At 43.4% G+C, this 20,115-nt stretch overlaps 2 protein-coding genes across 2 annotated transcripts in view; both read left to right on the top strand.

The window, feature by feature from the left end:
* VPS36 (vacuolar protein sorting 36 homolog) overlaps positions 1-10,567 on the top strand; it is a 141,859-nt gene extending 131,292 nt beyond the window's left edge. Inside the window, exons 12-14 of the mRNA XM_069205463.1 lie at positions 7,224-7,308; positions 9,660-9,736; positions 9,822-10,567. Coding sequence (XP_069061564.1) covers positions 7,224-7,308; positions 9,660-9,736; positions 9,822-9,915 — 256 coding nt within the window. The 3' untranslated portion in view covers positions 9,916-10,567. The remainder of the gene's footprint in view (positions 1-7,223; positions 7,309-9,659; positions 9,737-9,821) is intronic.
* Positions 10,568-19,759: 9,192 nt separating this feature from the next.
* Positions 19,760-20,115, top strand: part of THSD1 (thrombospondin type 1 domain containing 1) — a 60,894-nt gene continuing 60,538 nt past the window's right edge. The window contains exon 1 of the mRNA XM_069205464.1: positions 19,760-20,058. The gene's annotated coding sequence lies outside the window, so the exon portion shown is untranslated. The remainder of the gene's footprint in view (positions 20,059-20,115) is intronic.

The raw sequence follows: 20,115 nt of genomic DNA on the forward strand, positions 1-20,115 counted from the left end.
ACCCCTCACAACCCTCATTGCCACTGGCAGAGGATGCCACATCCTACCAGCAGGTAAGAGCATCGCAAGACGGTAATAGCTCGAGCAGCTGCATTTCACAATGTTGAGCTGTGCAGGGACCCCCTTGAGCAAGACTTTATTTTTGATACCCTAACATCCACAGTGGGATATCCATTCTTCCCCATGCTCCCTGGCATGGTTCGTCATGTAGACATAGTTTTTAAGGAATCAGTCTGCTCTAGGGCTATTACCCTAAAATACAAAGCTGCTGCCTCTGATCCAACTTACATAAAATCATAGGTCCCACCAGATTCTATTGTAGGTACCACTACACGCAAACGGGCCAATAGTCAGGCCACAGGAGACACTCCTCCCCAGACAAGGAGAGCAAAAAGATTGACGCTGCAGCCAGTCATTGGTGCATTGCCAACTCATAAGCTTCACTTGCGAGGTATGGTCTGGCCCAATGGGATGAGATGGAGGAGCTCCTCCAGTATCTCCAAGGTGAGCACCGAAAAAGGGGACAACAGATTGTCACACAGGGGCAGACAATCAGTAATAATTCAATCAGATGTGCTCTAGATGCTGCAGACGTGGCAGCATGCGGTATCAACACCAGCATACTAGTAAGGAGACATGCCTGGCTTCGATGCTCAGGTTTTAAACAAGAGGTACAACAAGCGGTACTCAATATGTCCTTCGACAGGGAGCATCTTTTTGGCCCTGAAGTGGGCTCCACCCTTGAGAAGCTGAAAAAAGACACGGACACGCCAGAAGCTATGGGTTCTTAACAGTCCCCCTCCCAGAGAGGTACTTTTTGACGCCCCACATCCAGAGATGGTTACAATCCGACAAGTACAGAGACCTCCACCTCTCAGGCCAGACAGCCTTCCAGATCATACTCATGAGGCTTCTACATAAAAGCCTATAAGGATAATAACATTCAAGGTAGAGGCAAGAGCGCCACCACCTGTACTCTACTTCAGCATCTAAACAGTGACTACCCACGTCTTCTCACCCCTCACTCTACCTCTGTCTGGCGAAGACTTCAAAATTTCTATACACAATGGCTCAACATCACTGCAGGCCAATGGGACCTTTCTATTAACCTGCATGGTTACTGTCTGGAGCTCATTACCACGCCTTCAAATATTCCCCTTCACTCTCACAAGATCTCTCAAGAACACTTTCTTCTTCTCAAAAAAGAGGTACAATCCCTTCTTCTCAAATGGGCCATCGAGCCAGTTTCGCTACAACACCAAGGAACAGGAGTGTACTCCCTATACTTCCTCATTCCCAAAAAAGATGGCTCCCTCAGGCCCATTCTGGACCTCAGGCCCTTTAAACCACTACATTCTATCACAACACTTTCACATGGTTACTCTTCAAGACGATACCCCCCTCTTACAACAGGGTGACTTTATGATAGCCCTAGATCTAAAGGATGCCTACTTCCATATCCCCATCTACCCTGCACACCGCAAATATCTCAGATTCCTCATTGCAGGCAAGCACTAGAAATTCAAGGCTCTTCCATTCGGAGTCAGCACAGGTCCCAGGGTCTTCACAAAGTGCTTAGCACTAGTATCGGCATCTCAGAAGACAAAACATAAATGTATTCCCCTACCTGGACGACTCACACATCAGAGCCAGCACGTTAGCACAATGCCAGTGTCACACTCAGATTACAGTGGACCTTCTGCACAAGCAAGTTAGGGTTCACGCTCAACTTTATCAAATCCTACCTTCAGCCTCTTCAGATACAGCCCTATCTAGGAGCTATTCTCAATGCAGAATTGGGGATAGCATACCCCACTCCGGCTCGTGTTCACAACTTTCAGTCTCTCCTCCCTCAGTTTCAAGAGAATTCATCATACACAGTCAAGCCTGTGATGCCCTTGTTAGGGATGATGGCCTCCTGCTTTGCCACCGTTCCCCATGCCAGACTCCACATGCATCCTCTACAACAGTGTCTGTCTCATCAGTGGGCTCAACCACAGGGTCACTGGCAAAATCTAGTGTTGTTAGACTGCCATACTCCTTTCTTTCTGCAGTGGTGGAACACCACCAACCTGTTAAGAGGGCTTGTCATACACAGGCTGGGGTGATCACCTTCGAAGAACCCTCAGTACAGGGCCAGTGGGATCCCCATCATCAATCCCTACACATGAACTTCTTCGAGCTACAGGCAGTATTTCTAGCCCTGAAAGCATTTCTTCACCCCCTCTGTCACAAGGTTGTCTTAGTCTGCACAGACAACATGACAGCAATATACTACCTTCATAAACACGGGGGACACCGTCATTCCAACTGTCACAACATCGTTCAGACAAGTTAGAAAAGGGCTCTCTACCATGATATTCACCTTGTGACAAAGTATCTCCTAGATACGGACAGTGGCTTTGCAGGCCTGCTCAGCAGGATGCAGCAACAAGTCCACGAATGGGAACTCTACCTGCAAGTCTTTCAAAAATACTTCTGGAAGTGGGAACACCTCCAACAGATTTTTTCACTACAGCAGAAAACACAAAATGGCAAGACTGAGCCTCTAGGTACCCACATCCTCTATCCAAGGGCAATGCTTTATGGATGAGCTGGTCCACGATATTTGCCTACGCTTTTCTGCCTCTCCCTCTCATTCCATTTCTAGTTTGACCGATCAGGCAGATATCTCTCAACATGATCCTTGTAGCTCCCACATGGGCGTGGCAGTCCTGGTTCACCACACTACTGGACCTCTCAGTAGTCCCTCACAAGAAGCTTCCCAGCAAGCCGGACCTTCACACTCAAAACCAAAGTTGGGTCATACACCCAGACCCCAAACCTTGCAATATGGCTCCTGAGGTCATAGATTTTGGTTTCTTGGATGTACCTGCAGAATGTATGGACATTCTCAGAGAAGCTCCCTACTAGAGCATGTTAAGCTGCAAAGTGGAAACGCTTTGTTTGCTACTGTCAACCTTACCACACTAATCCCATTAAAGATACTGTCAAAGACATTGTCTGCTATTTGCTTCATCTACAGAAAGCAACTTTAGCCTACACCTCCATTTTCTTACATCTTGCAGCTATTGCTGCATATTTACAAAATAAACAACATACATCCCTGTTTAGAATTTCCATGATCAGAACATTTATGGAAGGCCTTGAATGGGTCATTCCATTAAGAGTGCCTCCTGCACCATCATGGAACCTCAATTTTGTCCTTACCAGGCTTATGGGACCTCCTTTTGAGCCACTTCACTCATTTCCTCTTCAGTACCTCTCATGGAAAGTGGCTTTTATAGTTGCTATCACATCTCCCAGATGTGTTAGTGAGATCCAGGCCCTAACCCTGGAAAAACCTTTCTTCCAAATTTATAGGGACAGAGTGGTTCTTCTTACTAATCCGATGTTCCTCCTTAAAGTGATCTTTCAATTCCACATTAATCAATCCATTGAGTTACCATTCTTCTTCCCGCAGCCCAACTCCGTTGCCAAAATAACCCTTCATACTTTAGACGTTAAACGTGCATTAGAGTTCTACATTGATACAGCTAAAGATTTTAGAGACATTAAACAGCTCTTTGTAGCCTTCTTACTACCTCTTAAAGGCAATCCAATATCCAAAAGCAGCATAGCGAGGTGGATAGAAAAATGTATTCAAACTTATTATGCTAAAGCAAAAAGACAACTTCCTGTCACTCCCAGAACACACTCTACCAGGAAGAAAGGAGCCACTATGGCTTTCCTTGGAAATATACCAATAGCTGACATTTATAAGGTAGCTACATGGTCTACACCACACCCATTTACTGAACACTATTGTGTAGATGTACTTGCACGCCAGCAAGCCAATGTAGGCCAAGTGGTACTAAGAACACTTTTTCAGTCAGCCGCAACTCCCACAGGCTAGCCACTGCTTTCATGGAGGGACAGCTTCACAGTCTATGCAGAGAATGTGTATCTACAGCCACACATGCCGTTGAATGGAAAATGTTACTTACCCAGTAAGCATCTGTTCATGACATGTAGTGCTGTAGATTCACAAGAGCCGTCCCTCTTCCCCAGATGCCTGTCCTTTGCATGGACTTCTCTTTTTCTATACTTCCTTTACACTCATTTTCTCACCCGCCTGCGGGGAAAACAGTTTAACGAAGGAGTCGATGCCCATGCGCAATGTCACCAAGAAGGAGGAGTTACTAGATGGCAGGAGTATGCAGGCCATGTGAATCTGCAGCACTAATGCCACGAAAAAATGCGTATTAGGTAAGTAACATTTTCCTTCACTTTGCTTCTAAAGGCAGTAAAGGAAGAATATATGTGTATAGAAGAACAGGAAACGAGTCTCTAAGCTTGAAATTCTACCATGTCAACAGCTGTTTTTCACTCTACAGTATAGCTGAAGTATTTATTCTCCCCAATATGTACATATGTGCTGGTGTTAATCGCAACTGAAGCTCATGTTTTTTAAAGTATGTCAACTATGACAACAAAGTTAGTAAACAACAGCTGGAAATGTTTTTGGGTGCCAGTCAAAATTACATTGCTAGTACCTTTGTGTTTGTTTATTGTTATATTACTATATACAAATCTTAAAACAGTGTTACAAATACTTGGTTACTGATAAAAGCAAACTGGTAAGAAATTCTCTTAAGACAACATCAGCCACAAAATGTACTAAATAACATGCACAAACCTCATTTGTATTAGGCATATCTCAGAGACACAGAAAATACCTATTTGAAGCTATTCACAGTCACATACCATGTGGAAAATTAAAAAAGGTTGTGTTTGTGCTCAAGTGTTGTAAGGCTGCCACCGTTTCCAATAAAAGAAAGCTGACCCTAGCAGTCTAGTAAAAATGTTTTGTCTTCAAATACAATAATTGTAGAATATATGTAATTACGTTACATCAATTTAAAAATGTTAATTGTTTTTTTTAACGAAAATAGTACATGCAATTGCATGCATCTCGTTTGTTTAACGTAATTAAACATCTTTCCTCTTCCTTCGTTTCTTGCAAATAACGCTTCCTAATTGTGCATCAGGTTCCTCACTCATCTATCCTTCCACCCCAGCCCATGAGAACATATGAATTTAGGAATTGATGATAATTGTACAAAACGAAAGTAACAGACCCTCTCTCCTCCAGATTTCCTACTAAGAGGTCAAATCTAAATTCTGAAGTCTTTGTGGGCGTGTCAGTGATCTCTGTGTTCTAGTATAGTAGGTTACCAACTAATTCTAAACCTCAATAATCAGTTTCTACACTGAGATACTTTTCGTTAGCAAAAGTGATATTGGTTATATGGGTCTTCCTTCTCTCTATTAGTAGTGTGTGGTATATAAAATGCAGTTACTCTTAGTGTAGGGGTGTGCAATTGTGAGATGGCATCATCTTTCACCTCCTCGCTATAATTTCACCGTCCATAAGCCCTATTTCGTTTCTCGTGGTTTCCAGACATTTATTTGCAGCTTTCTCATTGCTGTGTTAACTGTTAGATCGTAACCCAGACCCCTTTTACCCAATATAGAAAATATGGAAAATCCAACCAAACTTGAAAGCCTTTTCAGCCAATAAAGTAAGCTCTGTGGATAACAATAACAATGTATTCGCAGTCCCTCCATTAAGTGAATATATATTGGTTTGAGGGGGTGTAACCCTGTTCGTACCAGTTTTCACCACATTTCCATCACCCGTCTTCTCAAATCTTGCTTTGCTCAGAGACTGTAGCACTCAATGCTCTCAGGGCGGCGGTCGATGTACAACTCATAGGGTTGTGTTACTCTTGGCCAGATGTGCTTTAAACCCTTTCTAAAACGGGAAACACAGTTTCCATGTGCGTTTAAATATCTCGAATCTGCCATTTTTTGTTTCGTTGTTACATTTTCTTGGCAATATGGTCAATATCTTTTGAAAAATTAATCTTGTAATATGTACAAGGGGCTCAAACTTTGGTTCAAAACGAAAGCGTGCCACCTGTTGTCTATGCCAAGATACATCATTTCTTTTACTACTTTTCAGAACATATGCATCTTAACAATGACATTAGTATGGGCTATGGTTTGTAATCTTTTACAATTAAAAAGGGTGTTCACCAGAGCCTACACACATCCTTTGCTGTGAAATGGGGTTTAATCCTTAATTAAGTGATGGGGAAAGAGAGTTATTGATTGACACATGTTTGATGTTGATGGGAAAATCTACTTTCCATTTCCTCAATCTCTACCCCTTTCGGTGTCGCTTCTAACTCTTCAGAGATGGACCTTCTGCCGATCAAGGAATGAATCCATTTCATAACAGTGTGCATCGTCTGTAACACTAGTCGAAACCCAAAACCTCTTTATCCAACCTTTCGGAGGAAGAGCCATCCATACCTTAAAAAAAAACCTTCCCGCCCATTTCAGAAGTCAAATTTACTCTTTCGAGTTTCAGGAGAGGTCTGAGAATTCATCTGCGACTGTTTGCCTTATGCCCACTCGTAGCCTATTGCCAGAGCCTGTTCTGGGTGTTCAACCCCTCATTTCAGAAGCCCAAGCGCCTGTAGACCTTCGCTTTTACAGAACCTCACTAAGTGTCTGCCTTTTCCTTTAAGACTAGAGTTTATCCAATTGGAGTGCAATTCACTTTACTATTATAGCACGTCCTGCCCTTAGTTTATTAGCTCGTAAGACGTCCCCCTATCAGCAGCAACGGTCCCTTCACTCTGGCAGGACGTGTTTGGGTCTGGGAGTAAAATGAACAAAATGTCACTTTATTTAGCATGAAAAACCCTTGCACCTGCACTGCCAAGCTCCAGGTCAAGAAGATTGCTTGCACAAGTAAAGTAACGCGTCACACTCCCTCATTCCCAGTCTGAGCAAATGAACTAACATGGAAATCAGTGAATGGTTGTTTGTGTACTTAAAATCCGTGGAAGACTAATGATAACTATTTATGAGATGTACAAATGATCTTAAATGTCCATTTGAACTTGGTGATGAACAAGAATGTAAGACCAGGCTATGAACTCATTACACCAACAAACATGAATAGACGATTTTAATTGAGGAACATGGTGTCTCTTTTTTTAACTTTATAGTTAGGCTGAAGCCAAATACAGTATCTTTAGACAGAATCATAGATGTAATTTCTAAAAGGTGTATTTGTCTGATAATAAAAGCTAGTATTATATCTTATGGGTATCAATATAATACCTTTTGTCATGCTACATACCTCTTCTTATTTCCCTCTTTTACAGGCTACGTGTTTTTGACAGCGGTGTGATGGTGGTAGAGCTCCAGACCCACAACGAAGAGGAAATGGTTGCATCTGCTTACGCCACCGTATGTGAACTTTGCTCGGTCCTCTTTCGAGTATAGGAAACGGCTCACATTAGGGTTAAGGAGTGTTGTGCAGGATTTCCTATTGACAGAAAATCTTAGCTTTTTCCGGTGTTAGCGGACCCACAACAGATAGCAGGGTAATAGGTGAGATGGGCTTTCTTTGCTTTTATAAGAGGCTATTCCAGGGAGCTATTCGTAGTGATTTATACACAGTTGTATCTGTGTTTCCACTACTTTAACCAAAAATTGGAGAATCTGTTTTGAGATGGTTGAGACTAAGTGATACAGCTTTGTGATGAAGCTTCATGTTTGGTGTATTTTGTATATAATTAGGATTCATGGCATTTCATCTTGCAGGAGTTAGTGCGAGAGGCCTTCTTAGGTCTGGCCTGACAGCGCAGTTGCCTTCTGGCATATTGTTGCCAGTTCTTTAAAACACAGAGAGTGGGCTCTAGTTTCACCCTGAGGAGTACTACCCTCTCATCTCATACTGTTGACTGTTTGGTGTGTGTTGGTGTATCATTCCGCCTCCTGTGGATTGCTTGTCTTGTAACGGAAATAGGCCTTTTAAAAAGTTTTTGTCAGCGCTCGAGTGCAAGCTGTTACCCCACCATTTTCACTACAACCATCTTTCCTCCAACAACACTGCCACGATAGCATTTGCGCATGCCAGTGTTTGCACGCTTCACTACATGAATGCCAGACCTTTTGGCTTAGCCAATGCTTGTTTGTGTGACAGAATTTTCAGTGAGCGCTGGCTCCTTTCCAGCGATCGTCTATTTGTAAATGTGGCCAATGCTTGTTTCCTTGTTGTTTATTTACATAAGCTGAATAGTTGTCTGCAGTTTACAACTAATATTCTTCAAAGCTGTGTTTCATTGGTGAGCTTACGCTATTTAGATATTTAGCTGTCGTCAACAGCACTTCAGCTGTGTACAGATTGTATCGTGCTCTATAAGCCTGCAGTACAAAATTAATTAATTATCTTTTGAAGTTTGCCTTCTGCACCTTTAGTTGCAATATGGCTACTATGTTAAAAAAGACAAAGGCAATAATTTACATATTTCTGCAGGCTTTGTAGAAGATGCATACCACAAGTGATTTGAAGAAATAGATATCAAGGGCTCAGCTAGTGGGATGGCTATCAAATATGGTGAAAGGTAGTCTAGTGAGTAATACTTGGTCTTGTTGAACTGAACAGAATGATGTTTACATGTGGTATGATTTTTACTGATGGAGGTTGTAATTTCAAAAACATTAATGCTCGTTATTCAGACACGGAACGCTTGGGGAACCCTTGATGGTGTAAATCCCACATGACCAGTGATTCAGAAGCACTATTGCCAGGGCCACCAGAATTATGTGGCAGGTTTGAGTAAATTATGCAGCCAGAAAAGCCCAATTATGTGGCATAATGCAGCACATTTTGTAATAGTATTACTTCAACTTCGTTACTTCGTAATTTTAAAACTTGGTAACACTGTATGGGCATTGGTTGCACCTCATTAGTACCAGTTCAACACCCAAATATAGTAATAGGCAACAGAAGGGTAACCAGTCCAGCTTTCCAAAGGGGGCCTTCCTGTGCACGGCAACACTTGTTGCTGCATTTGTAGTAACTTTTGAACCGTTTGAGCTAGAAACAATTTTTTTGGTTCAACTTAGCAGATTGTGCATCAGGTGATGGTTTATGTGGCAAATCTATAACTATGTGAAACATGCTGCGGCCACACAATCTCATAACTCAGTGGCCCTGATCATCGCTTAATAAACTAGGAAGCGCCACAGAGGTGGTTGGTGGTGTTCAGATCATAAAATCACTTGTTAGTGGGCAGCCACCACATAACCCTCAGTGCAGTACCGTTAGTGTGTTGATTCTTCATAGGAGGCCTGATAATAGTTGAATGGTTCTCCTAAACAGTGTGATGTAACAAGATGTGTGTGTTTTATGGGATGCTTAATTATCCTACCAGAGATCTTATTGCTGAATAATTGCGCACTTTTATGACCTAATTTGCCTGATTATATAAAATGTATACATACATGTTCTAGTATCGAGCACACAGTGCTTCGGTAAGACAGATTCATATTTCTGCACTTTTTCTGGCAATCTGGTTTAGGCATGATGTAAAATGATGGGCTACCCTGCAAAATATAGTGATGGGTCACCAAAATGTCCAAGGGTGTTGCGCCACCAGGTTACACATCTTAGTATCCACTGTTCATCACTTGTTTATATGCCAGGTACCAACTGCTGGATGAAAGCTGGAGAGGGGTGGGGAAATACATTTATAAACTAGCAAGTCAAACACCTTGTGATTTTTATTAAGTGTTGAATTCTATGTCTTCAGGTATCTGAAAAGGGCTCCCTTACATCCGAAGAGTTTGCAAAGCTTGTTGGCATGTCTGTTCTTTTAGCGAAAGAAAGGTAAGTTTTGTGTATTCAGTCCACTTTTCTGCCAGGCCCTACAGGACAATTTAGAATTTTCACCTCTTTTGTTTTCTTTCTTCAGGCTAGTTCTCGCAGAAAAGATGGGACAGCTTTGCAGAGATGATTCCGTGGAAGGATTGCGATTTTATCCAAACTTGTTTATTACACAGAATTAAGGACATGTTTTCTTCCTTGAAATGGCGAAGGCTAATGAAAACCCTCATAAATTGTGCTCCTGGGATTGCAAAGGAGTGGCAAAATTGTACTGCGCTGAGTTCCCTTTATTTGCTGGATGTTAGAAACTGCATCCTCGCAGTGTAATTTATGATTTTTTTTTATGCTGTATGTCTTAGTGATTGGGCAATTAGAACTCGAGTTCACACTGGTTTGGTGGGTTTAATTAATCTGTGTTCTAGCAGAGATGTCGAGCAGTGGTCACTATTGTAAAAGAGTACTACATGTAAGACATACAACATGGATTCACTGTTTGGGAATGTAATAGGAAATGTAAAAAAGACTTTTGCCAAATAGATGTTCAAGTAAAGAACTGCTATGAAACAGAAATAACTTATGAGCAGAGTATGCCGAGTAGTGATTGTAATTTCCATTACTTGTTTAGGTAATAATATTTCAGATAAAGCATTCGGAAAAAGTTGAGCAGTCTGTGGTGATGCAGTGACAAAAGGCTCAGTAGAAGCCTGAAGAAATTTTAGATTATTAAATTTCCTGTGTGAAGAAAGGAATGTATGGCTGTGCATAGGTTTAAGCAAATATCAAAAAAGTTGAGAATATGGTCATTTAGGGAATAAACTGCAGTGCATTACTTGTCATGCAGGTTTTAATAGAGCAACTGAATTGAGGTGCCTACTTGGAGAAATGTTTGTATGTAGCCTCACTTCCTATGTAGATGGCTGTGCCTGTAGATCCTGGTCTTGCACTGTTGGAGGGTGTAGGAAGTGAGAAAATAAGATCCCTTCCAACCATGCCTGCTGCGACTGCCTGGAAAAAGGCATACGTTTGGATATTTGTGATAATGTGATGTATTACGGTAGCGACACAATTATGATAACACTCCCAGATGTTGAATTGATACATTAATTAGCATGATTCCTAGAGGGAAAGTGTTTGACCACAAAGCAGATGAGCAGTACCCGGCAAAGTAGGTAGACTCCAATATTCTCCAAATAAACCCCTATGTCTTGAAAACATGTTTTCAGTGCATCCATGTTTTCCAATCAGTTTTCTTAGGGAGTCTGCAAACTATGAACCTATGTAGTTTACAATCTGTGCTCGGTGAATATTGCAGTTTTAACCTATCTCCCCCTGTGAATGTGGTAGAGGAAAGCTCTCTCTTTGAACCAAGCTTCAGACAAGACTTTTTGCACAGTTGGTTACATACACAAAGGTCAAGAGATCTTGCATCATATTTGTCATTACTCTTGTCCTATTTTGTTCAGATTTCTTCCTGTGGGAAGTGTATCACAGCTTTTGGCGGTTCCTTCATTTTATCATTGCAGACATTTTACTATAGGAAAGACAATTTGTGGCAGCCCTCTTATCATAGACACTGCTCCTCTTTGGTCCATAAAGGTCTGCCAGGTTAAAATAGAATGTTTAGCGCTTCTCAAGGAATACTCCAGCCCTAAGCCAGAGTTCTTTCCGTTTGACGGATCATTCCTAGAGGTCTAGCATGATGGAAATGGTGCTACTTGAAGCATGTGTTGTGGAGTCCAAGGAGAAAGGCTGGAGATGTAGATGTTGCATCGGTAGACGTGCCTTCGCTAGGTTTTCTAGTTACCCCTGAACAATTTACATAATTTTGCTGTAAGGCTGAGCTCTGCAATAGCCTTATTTTCCAGTGGGATGCAGGGCTTGGCACTTTTATAGTTTTGATTTTGGTAATTGTTGAATGTAGTTTTTCCCAAAGTGCTCCTCATATTTTCTTCCAGGACTTCGCTTCCCCTGCTTTTCAAGCCACTTTTGTACGAAGTTACGTAATATGTCTCAGATTCAACCATCCCTGATCCATGCTTCCTAGAGGAAAAAAATCTCTATAACTGGAAGAAAAGGTGACAAGATCTTTACCATGAAGTAGTTGGTATGTTGCTGTAACCATAACTGCACATCTTGAGAATACAAAACAGAGTAATAGCCAATGAAGACTACAGTGTGAGAACCAAGTAGGAAGTTACATGTCATTCTGTGCAACTGGGACACACACTGGACCCTCTGATTAAGTCTGTTGAAATATTGTCATTGCTAGATTTAACACTGGCGTTAAATGCCGCCACCTCATAATAGGAAGCAAAATACCCTGAAAACGCAAACAAGAAGGTTTTTTTGGGTGTATGCACAGCCCAGGTACCACCTAAAAAGCAGCAGGGATTGCAGGCAGAAGAAGAGGTCTCTGTGACCATGCACACAAGGCAGGATCGGCGATTGACACAAGTACAGGAGCGGTTACAAGGAGCAGTATTGGCCACGAAGCCAGGTTGTACCTAGAAGTGTGTAGCCAGAAAGACAGAGCTCTGGCAGTGCCAAGAATTGAAGAGACAAACACTGGAAACTCTGGAGAATGAGGGAGAGGGACAGTCAGTGCTTTAAATGGGCCTGTACTGAGTACCAGTACTTTTTATTTATTTTTTCCCTTGAGTACTGTAACTTCTGCTTGGACAAGGAGAGCACTGGTACTCACAAGGGCTCGGCATCAGTGAAGGTTACGTGCTTAGCAACTTACATTCAAACCTATACGGTCAGAGGAAATAAACTTTATTTTACGCCATCCCACAACCCGAGGCTGAAACAGGCGGCGAAAAGTTTATACGGAGACATCAGTATCATCGTGTAGGCTGTGCAGCACCTTAATACTGGTTGCGATGCACCAGCACACCTGATTAGGTTCTCACGGGGCGGGATGTGTAGACTGTTGGCAGCATTGCCTGTCTCTGATGTTCCCTCATTAACTGCACTCGTTCCACCCGGCCTGCCCTAGGAGCAGTGATTCAGGCTCACGTCAGCAGACCTGGAGGACCCCGGTCCAACTACCTCTGAGTTACAGGACTCTCAATGCAGCCCCAGGAGACCAGAAGATTAACAAGCATTTTCAATGCAACGGGTCTTGCATTTGTTCGAGTTAAAGTGATTAGCGCTGTAAAGAAAAAAAAACACAGCACAATCGCACTATGTAAAATGCAGCGCGATTGCCCTGCGTGGAAAATAAACAGATAAAGTAGTCCGGATACCATGCTGAAAACATCAAGCCTCTTATGTTTTTAGTAGTTTACTGGTGCTGAGTAGGTGGGCTAAACACCGAAAAATGCATAATGTATGCATGCCTTCAACAAATGAAAACAAGTGGATTTTAAAAGACAATCCCACGAACCAATGTAAGTGACTGACGTGACATGGGCGTGGTTGGAAGCCCAAAGAGAGATTACAGAATGGGACGGAGCGCTTTGCGCTCGCCCATAAACACAAATTCAGCTTCTGGCAAACTGCAGGAAACAAGCCGTGCTGTAGCCACTGGCGCAGTACATGCATTTGCACTAAGGTCCTGAGCTAGTTAGGTGACACTCTTTCTTACAAACAATGACGCACTGTGTCTGTGTTTCGCCTGTAATGTGTGTAAACGTTGTACTCCTAGAGCAACATGAGGCTAGCCAGTCATGTGAACCTTATGCAATGTACCCTTGCATTAATCCCAAGGTGTCGGTGAATATCCCTCGCCCACCACACTCTAACATACCTTAGCTGAGAGGTTACTGGGGATGGAAAGGGGTCGCTATTATGGAGGACTAGTGGAGGAGGTGGTCTAAAGGCTTTGGAACTGGGCAGCCAGGGTCGAGCCCCGATGCCGGTTCAACAATCTGTAATTCTGGGGAAATCATTTAATGACACCCTGCACCAAGTTTGTGTGACATTTTCATGTAACTGTTTCCCAATAGCAAGTTTTATTATGATAAAGGATTCTGACCAGTCAAGTGTAAATGTTACTTTGCGTCTCGTACAGAACATGTCAAAAGCTGGATCTCTTCTCCACACAAAATGAAGAGCCGGGCTCCCTTTTCTTACAACATGGGCAGAACAATCTCTCTTTGTAGTAGGTATTCAAGAACCTGGTTTTGCACTGGCCTTCATGCTTGAGATCTCCTGAATCATACCAACGGGACGTGTAGGTGGAGGGAAAGGCAGAGCAACCAAGAGAAGATTTCTTTTAGAGCCACTTAATTTTGTCAAAAAAGGACACCAAGGAAGAATGATATTTTTCGCTCTGTAAGGAGTAACTACACGATACAACGGCTTAGATCGAAGATACATTTCATCCAGACCATCGGGTTCGCCCTGTGCCATGAGGACCGTTGACTCTGCAGATTGCGCTGCTAGCTGTGGCGTTCGCACTTGTCAAGAGGGACTGCAGTAAGGGAGGGGGAGAGATGTCTGGGCATGCGCAAGAAACGTGTATGTGTGAGAAAAGAGCATGTGACGTGGAAGGCCATGTGTGTAAAAGCAAAATATCTGTGTGCGACTATGGCTTAGAAATAAACAACAGTACAGTATGCGTAAGGATTGTGCGCATGTGACACAGAATGTGTATGAAAGGAGAGTTTAACTGCTCGAGGAAGGGTGTGTATGTCCGTGAAAAATGAGATGGAGGCTGTATTTTGAGGTTTATGAGTATTTACAGCATGCATGTGTTAACTGGCTGTCTCTTCCATTTCCTTATCGGCCAAGTTACAGTCTTTATGTTCTAGACAGACGCAATTAACTCAGCAGAATAGATTAGAAATGTATTTTTTTTTAAATGAACACTTGTGAGGCCAACACCAGTTTTATTATTTGTGTAGAGTGATACTGAGTGTTGTAAGGGAAAAAATGACTTTGTTGTCCTATCGGTTTGGGGAAAGGATTGGCAGCAGAAACAGGAAGTTAGGAAAGAGTGGAGTCTGGCAGTCAGCTCTATAAACTCTTTTTTCCCCCCATAAACTGTGTCCCAAAGCAATTGGCAACAAGGACAAATGTGATAGTATTAATTAGAATGTTGGCAAAATTAATGTAGGAATTGCAAGACTCAACTTCTAGCAGCATTATGGGGTTGTCAGATCGCTTTCGGAATGTTTCAGTTAGAGTTGGCAGTTCCACCGAGCCCAGATATTGATACGCAGGAGCATAGGGAGTCAGCCATATTAATTGCCTGGTAGAATTAGTGAGATGATTTTCTCTTGTCTATTTCGCATATGACATTCTTAAGATGCAAGCAGATTTCTTGCATACAAAGCATGAAAAGGTTAAAAACTTAGCCCCGCCCCCTACACTGCTTTTATCCCATCCTAAGCTCCACCCCCAGGGCCCCATTTGGTGAGTATCTGCACTTATTTTTTCCATTTAAAGCACCAGGTACAGTGGACTAAGAGTGCTGAAAGTGGGAGTGGCAGTGTTACCGTTCTGTCACAAGAGGCAAAAACCTTAGAGTCAATAAGATATATTGGGGAGTTTCTCAAATTGTGTGGGACACCATTTAGCCTCAGTATGGTATTCTGTTTCCATGCCAATTAAAATTGGCGTCAGTGCTGACTAACCATGATTGGGGACAACACATTCAAGGAGTGAAACATGAAACACAGAATGCCAAATTGTGCTCTCACTGGGTTAATTACCCAACTGATAGATTTAATCCATATACTGTTCTTTTTAAACCAATCCCACTTTGAGGACTCCCTTTGTTTTAATTATTGTAATGTGGGGGGGGTCACCAGCGTTGATGAAGGGGATGCTTACTGCAAAGTGAAACACACTTTGTAAGTACATTTGTAGCAAAGACTCCTTTGCCATGGCAAAAAGGACCCAACCGCACAATAAAATTGAAGGAGCTGTATTCTGATTTTGAATATTTTTGGGGGGAACTCACAAAATAACTGCCCTCGGTTTTGGCTACTCTAGAAACAGTAACAGAAAATGTTTGGGGGATGTTCGGAGCAGGGTATATTGGCCCGTTCCACTGGTTGGCAGTTCACCAACTTTGGTAGTTTACTCGTTGAGATGCAATGTGGTAGTGGTAGCCGAGTGTTCAATGAAAGGTCGGGGATTCCCCTTACGGACTAGGTGGTCTCACACACATTATGGTATCCTGCTTCATTATGTGACCACCTACCCACACCCAGATAGGATGATACCACCTGGGCGGACTCAACCTCGTTGTTAAAAGAACTCGGAGGGAGTGCTGAAATTAGTATTTCTGGATAGAGCAGGGATCCAGTTCAAAGGGAATATAAACTAAAATTACTTCACAAATCACCTGTCTAGTCAAACCTTTAATTGCGGTGTTTGTTGGTAAGATTAAAAACCAATTGAGACAATCTTGAACATAATGATTCAAGGTGTCGTCAGATCTTAAGTGGCCAACATGTTTCTGCCCTCTTCTATACTGGTCTGGGGCATTCGTCAGGGCCTAGGATCCCTCTTACATATGGGGGGGACGGATTAAGCTAAAGGGTGAGCACATACGTTGACATGCACACTGGGCCTACCTGTTCATGAAAACAGTTAGAAAGGCCTAAAGAGAAGAAAGTTAATCATACATTAGTCTAAGAACACGGGGTGTACGAGGTGTATTTGAAAAAGCACTGCAAACCACTACACACAAGTTTGGAGAACCATGCTGTGGGACACACAAACAGACATGCAAAACCTATCGAACGGGCTGTATATGGCTCTTATTAGAGTCCTAAAAAAAATGCTCGGGCAGAAGCTCTTACCCTAAGAGGAAAGGCTATTTGCTTCAGGTCTGGGAGGGGGGGAGAGTTTCCCGTTGTAGTCACACTCTGTTGAAGGGATACAAGTCTGAATTAGGAAGGAAGGCATGATGGGTGTCAGAGGAGTAAGTGACGGAAGTGATAGTACATTGCTCAATAAGGTGCTCAGGGCCTGTCTGAAGTCTTGAGTTAACTAATTAATGTTGATGTCTAAATAGGTCAGCAAAACTACACACATATAAACATTGCAAAAGTAACCCATTTAGGACGATATCTGTACATAGCAAAAGTAACCCGTTTAGGACGATATCTGTATTGGTCAACAAAACTAGACACATGAACATAGCAGAAGGAACCTGTTTTTGGCTCCAAGGTCAAATCACAACACAACATAGAGAACAAGACATAAAACCCCACAGAGATCAATAACATCTTGGAGAGAAACCAAATTACAGGTCCAGTGGCACAATAAGGGAATCATAGAAATGTATTTTACATGTCCCTTTTGGAGCACCCCCACTTTTTTCATCCCTCTTAAAGACCTGCCTGCAAAAAGTTCTGTATGACTGATTGCAGCCAGCAGCTATGGGTGCTTCACGATGCCTGGTTAGAGCATTTTCTTCCAAAGTTGATGCCGCATGCAGTGCAAGACACTGCACAAGCACACACTTTAAAGGGCCTGAAGTTGTCAAGCTGTACAATTAAAATAACTGGGTTAGGTATGGGGCAGTTTTTATTGTGTTTAACATTTCAAGGCTGTACATTTGCACTGCTTAATAAACCTTGCTTTCTCACTAAATTCATTTGCTTTCAAATGCACCATTTGTCCAATTTTTTTTCTATTTTCTCTTGGGAGGAGGACTCACCCTGGCCCAACTGTTTGTCCATTAGGCTTGCTCGGTTCACTCTCTACATAAAAGTCAGACCCAACTCTTACACCCTACTACTTTCAAATGTCACCAGCCACCACTGCCTTGGACAAAACAAGCACTGGTCCATATCCTTCCTTATGTCCCAAATGTATCCAAACTGGGGCTCATCGGCTCCTGTCCTCCTTGGACCAAGGTCATAGGGGTCACCCTTGAGCTGCCACCTAGGAAAGCAAGGGTGAGGACCCACACTCTGGTAGCCTAGCTCTGGGCCACTTAAGCTAGTTAAGTGAAAGGGCATGGACTTAGGCATGCTGACTACTCCTCGAACCCTGATACTTCTGCTCTCCAATTCATCAGAGTATCTATGGAAATGAAGGGAAGTGTACATAGTAGCCCTCCCCCCAAACTCATACCTTTTCGCTTTTCTGTTTGTGGGCTCCAGCAGATAAATATGTCTATTGGTAAGAGGCAGGCAGCTGTGTATGGGTGCAGGCACTGTCAGACGAGGAAGAGGTTTCGGACTCTTAAACCCCAGGGAGTCTACTGGGCCTACTGCCCTTCTCAGTGCACCCCTCTGAAAGGCCTGCTTTCAGTCTACGAACTGAAAGATACAGACACACCAAACCTGATTCCATTTGCCTTTCTCTCTCGACCAGCCTACCACGGCCTTGCCTCTTCTGCTCCTACTGTCCTGCCAAATGTACGCATAATATCTGCTAAATAGTCCGCTCTCAAATCCGTCCTACAAACATTACCCAGGAGCAAGACCCACCAGAAGAAGTACATAAGAGACTGACCGCAAGCCCTCACCCACTACACTTCGGATAGGCCATAATCGGACACGGAACTCTCACTTTATGAAACATCTCCAATTAGTCTTGGACGCCGAACACACTTGACAGACCCCGTGATACTCTTGTGCACTACACAGCACCACAGTTGTACAAATGGCAAAGCTCTGCCCCCACAACAGAACTTCATCGCACCACTCCTTCCCTAAAGAAATGTTACTTACCACACCACCAACCGTGCAAAACTATTACCTGGCTAGCAATGCAACCTACTGAACCATAGGCCAGGCAATGGCCAACTGACCACCAACTCATTGAAAAATGGTAAAGTCCATCGGCACCTCCAACCACAAACGTATAACGCACCAAGGGCCAGATGTACGTAAAAAGCAATTTGCGACTTGCAAATTGCGAGTCCCTGCGACTCGCAATTTGCAAGTCGCAAATTGCTATGCAGTACGGTGTCTCAGACACCGACTGCCACTCGCAATGGGGTCGCAATGACCCACCTCATTAATATTAATGAGGTGGGTCGCAAATTGCGGCCCCATTGCGAGTATAGGCACTCGCTAACATGGAGGCCTGCTGACGTCAGCAGGCCTCCATGTTAGCGACCTGCTGTTCAATAAAGCAGGTTTTTTTTTTTTTTTTTTAAGTGTAGCCCGTTTTCCCTAAGGGAAAACGAGCTGCACTCCAAAAAAAACGAAACCTTTAGTTTCGGATTTTTCAGGGCAGGGAGTGGTGCCTTGGACCACTCCCTGCCCTGAAAAAAAAATATTGGGTCCAGTCACAAAGGGGAAGGGGTCCCATAGGGACCCCTTCCCGTTTGCGAGTGGGTTACCATCCACTTCAAGTGGATGGTAACTGCGACTCCATTTGCGACCGCGTACGCGATCGCAAATGGAGTTGCATACCACTCCGACTCGCAAATAGGAAGGGAACACCCCTTCCTATTTGCGACTCTGAAATGCATTTTGCGAGTCGGTCTCGACTCGCAAAAAGGCATTTCTGCATAGCAAACTCAGGTTTGCGAGTCGCAAACGGCGATTTTCGCCGTTTGCGAGTCGCAAACCATTTGCTACATCTGGCCCCAAGATCTTTAACAGATCAAACTCATAAAAATTTCCCATTAACCAGCACATTACTAAATGAGAAGTCTAATAAATCAGTGCTAGCCGTACACAACCAAACCACTATACACTTCCACAACTCTAAAAAGTCGCCCAGGTTAAGAAGGTGCCTCGAGGCCATAGCTGAAATGACACACTTTAGCAGGTTCCCATTAAGGGACATGTCATTTAAAACATCTTCTGAATACACCACTAAACAGTAGGAACTGAGAAAAATCTGAAACTTAATGTTGCGTCTGACTCATGTGTTCTCATAACTTTGTTAGAAGCAGTAGGCGCTGTTCAGTCATCCTCCACCGAGGCACTGTATGCTCGCAGGCTTTCCCTGGTGTTTGTGCTGGTTTTGCCCTATTGTCTGATGCACACTCATTTCCTGGCTCAGCCGAGGGGACCCGGAACGGATGCAGTTCACTGGAGTGAAGTCAGCCACTACCATTGGATCTGTGTGGCTGGTGGGGACCCCTTGTGTCCGGTTGTGCAGCACGTGAGGGGAGCTGGGCGTTCACCTTGCAGCGGGCCCACCCTTCCTCCTGCTCGGGGAGAGCAGTGCGCCTGCAGAGTGTGCCAGGCCGGCTGTGGTCGTTCTCCCAGTCCTACAGGCAGCCTTGAAGTGAGGGCCAGCTCGGGAGTGCTTCTTCACAGGTCTGCGGGACAACCGGACTGAATATCTCTGACTGAGGGGAATGTGTGCCCTATGGGAGGAAAGAGGGGGATTACTAACTTCCTGCCAGCACTGCACACTCGGTACCACTAGGAAGGAGTTTTAAAATCCTGGAGGTGAGTTCCCTTATGTTGTTTTTTGCCTTTCGTGATTGCTTTTTCATTGCCACCAAC

The sequence above is a fragment of the Pleurodeles waltl genome, chromosome 8 (genome assembly GCF_031143425.1).
Source record: "Pleurodeles waltl isolate 20211129_DDA chromosome 8, aPleWal1.hap1.20221129, whole genome shotgun sequence".
Classification (NCBI taxonomy): Eukaryota; Metazoa; Chordata; class Amphibia; order Caudata; family Salamandridae; genus Pleurodeles; species Pleurodeles waltl.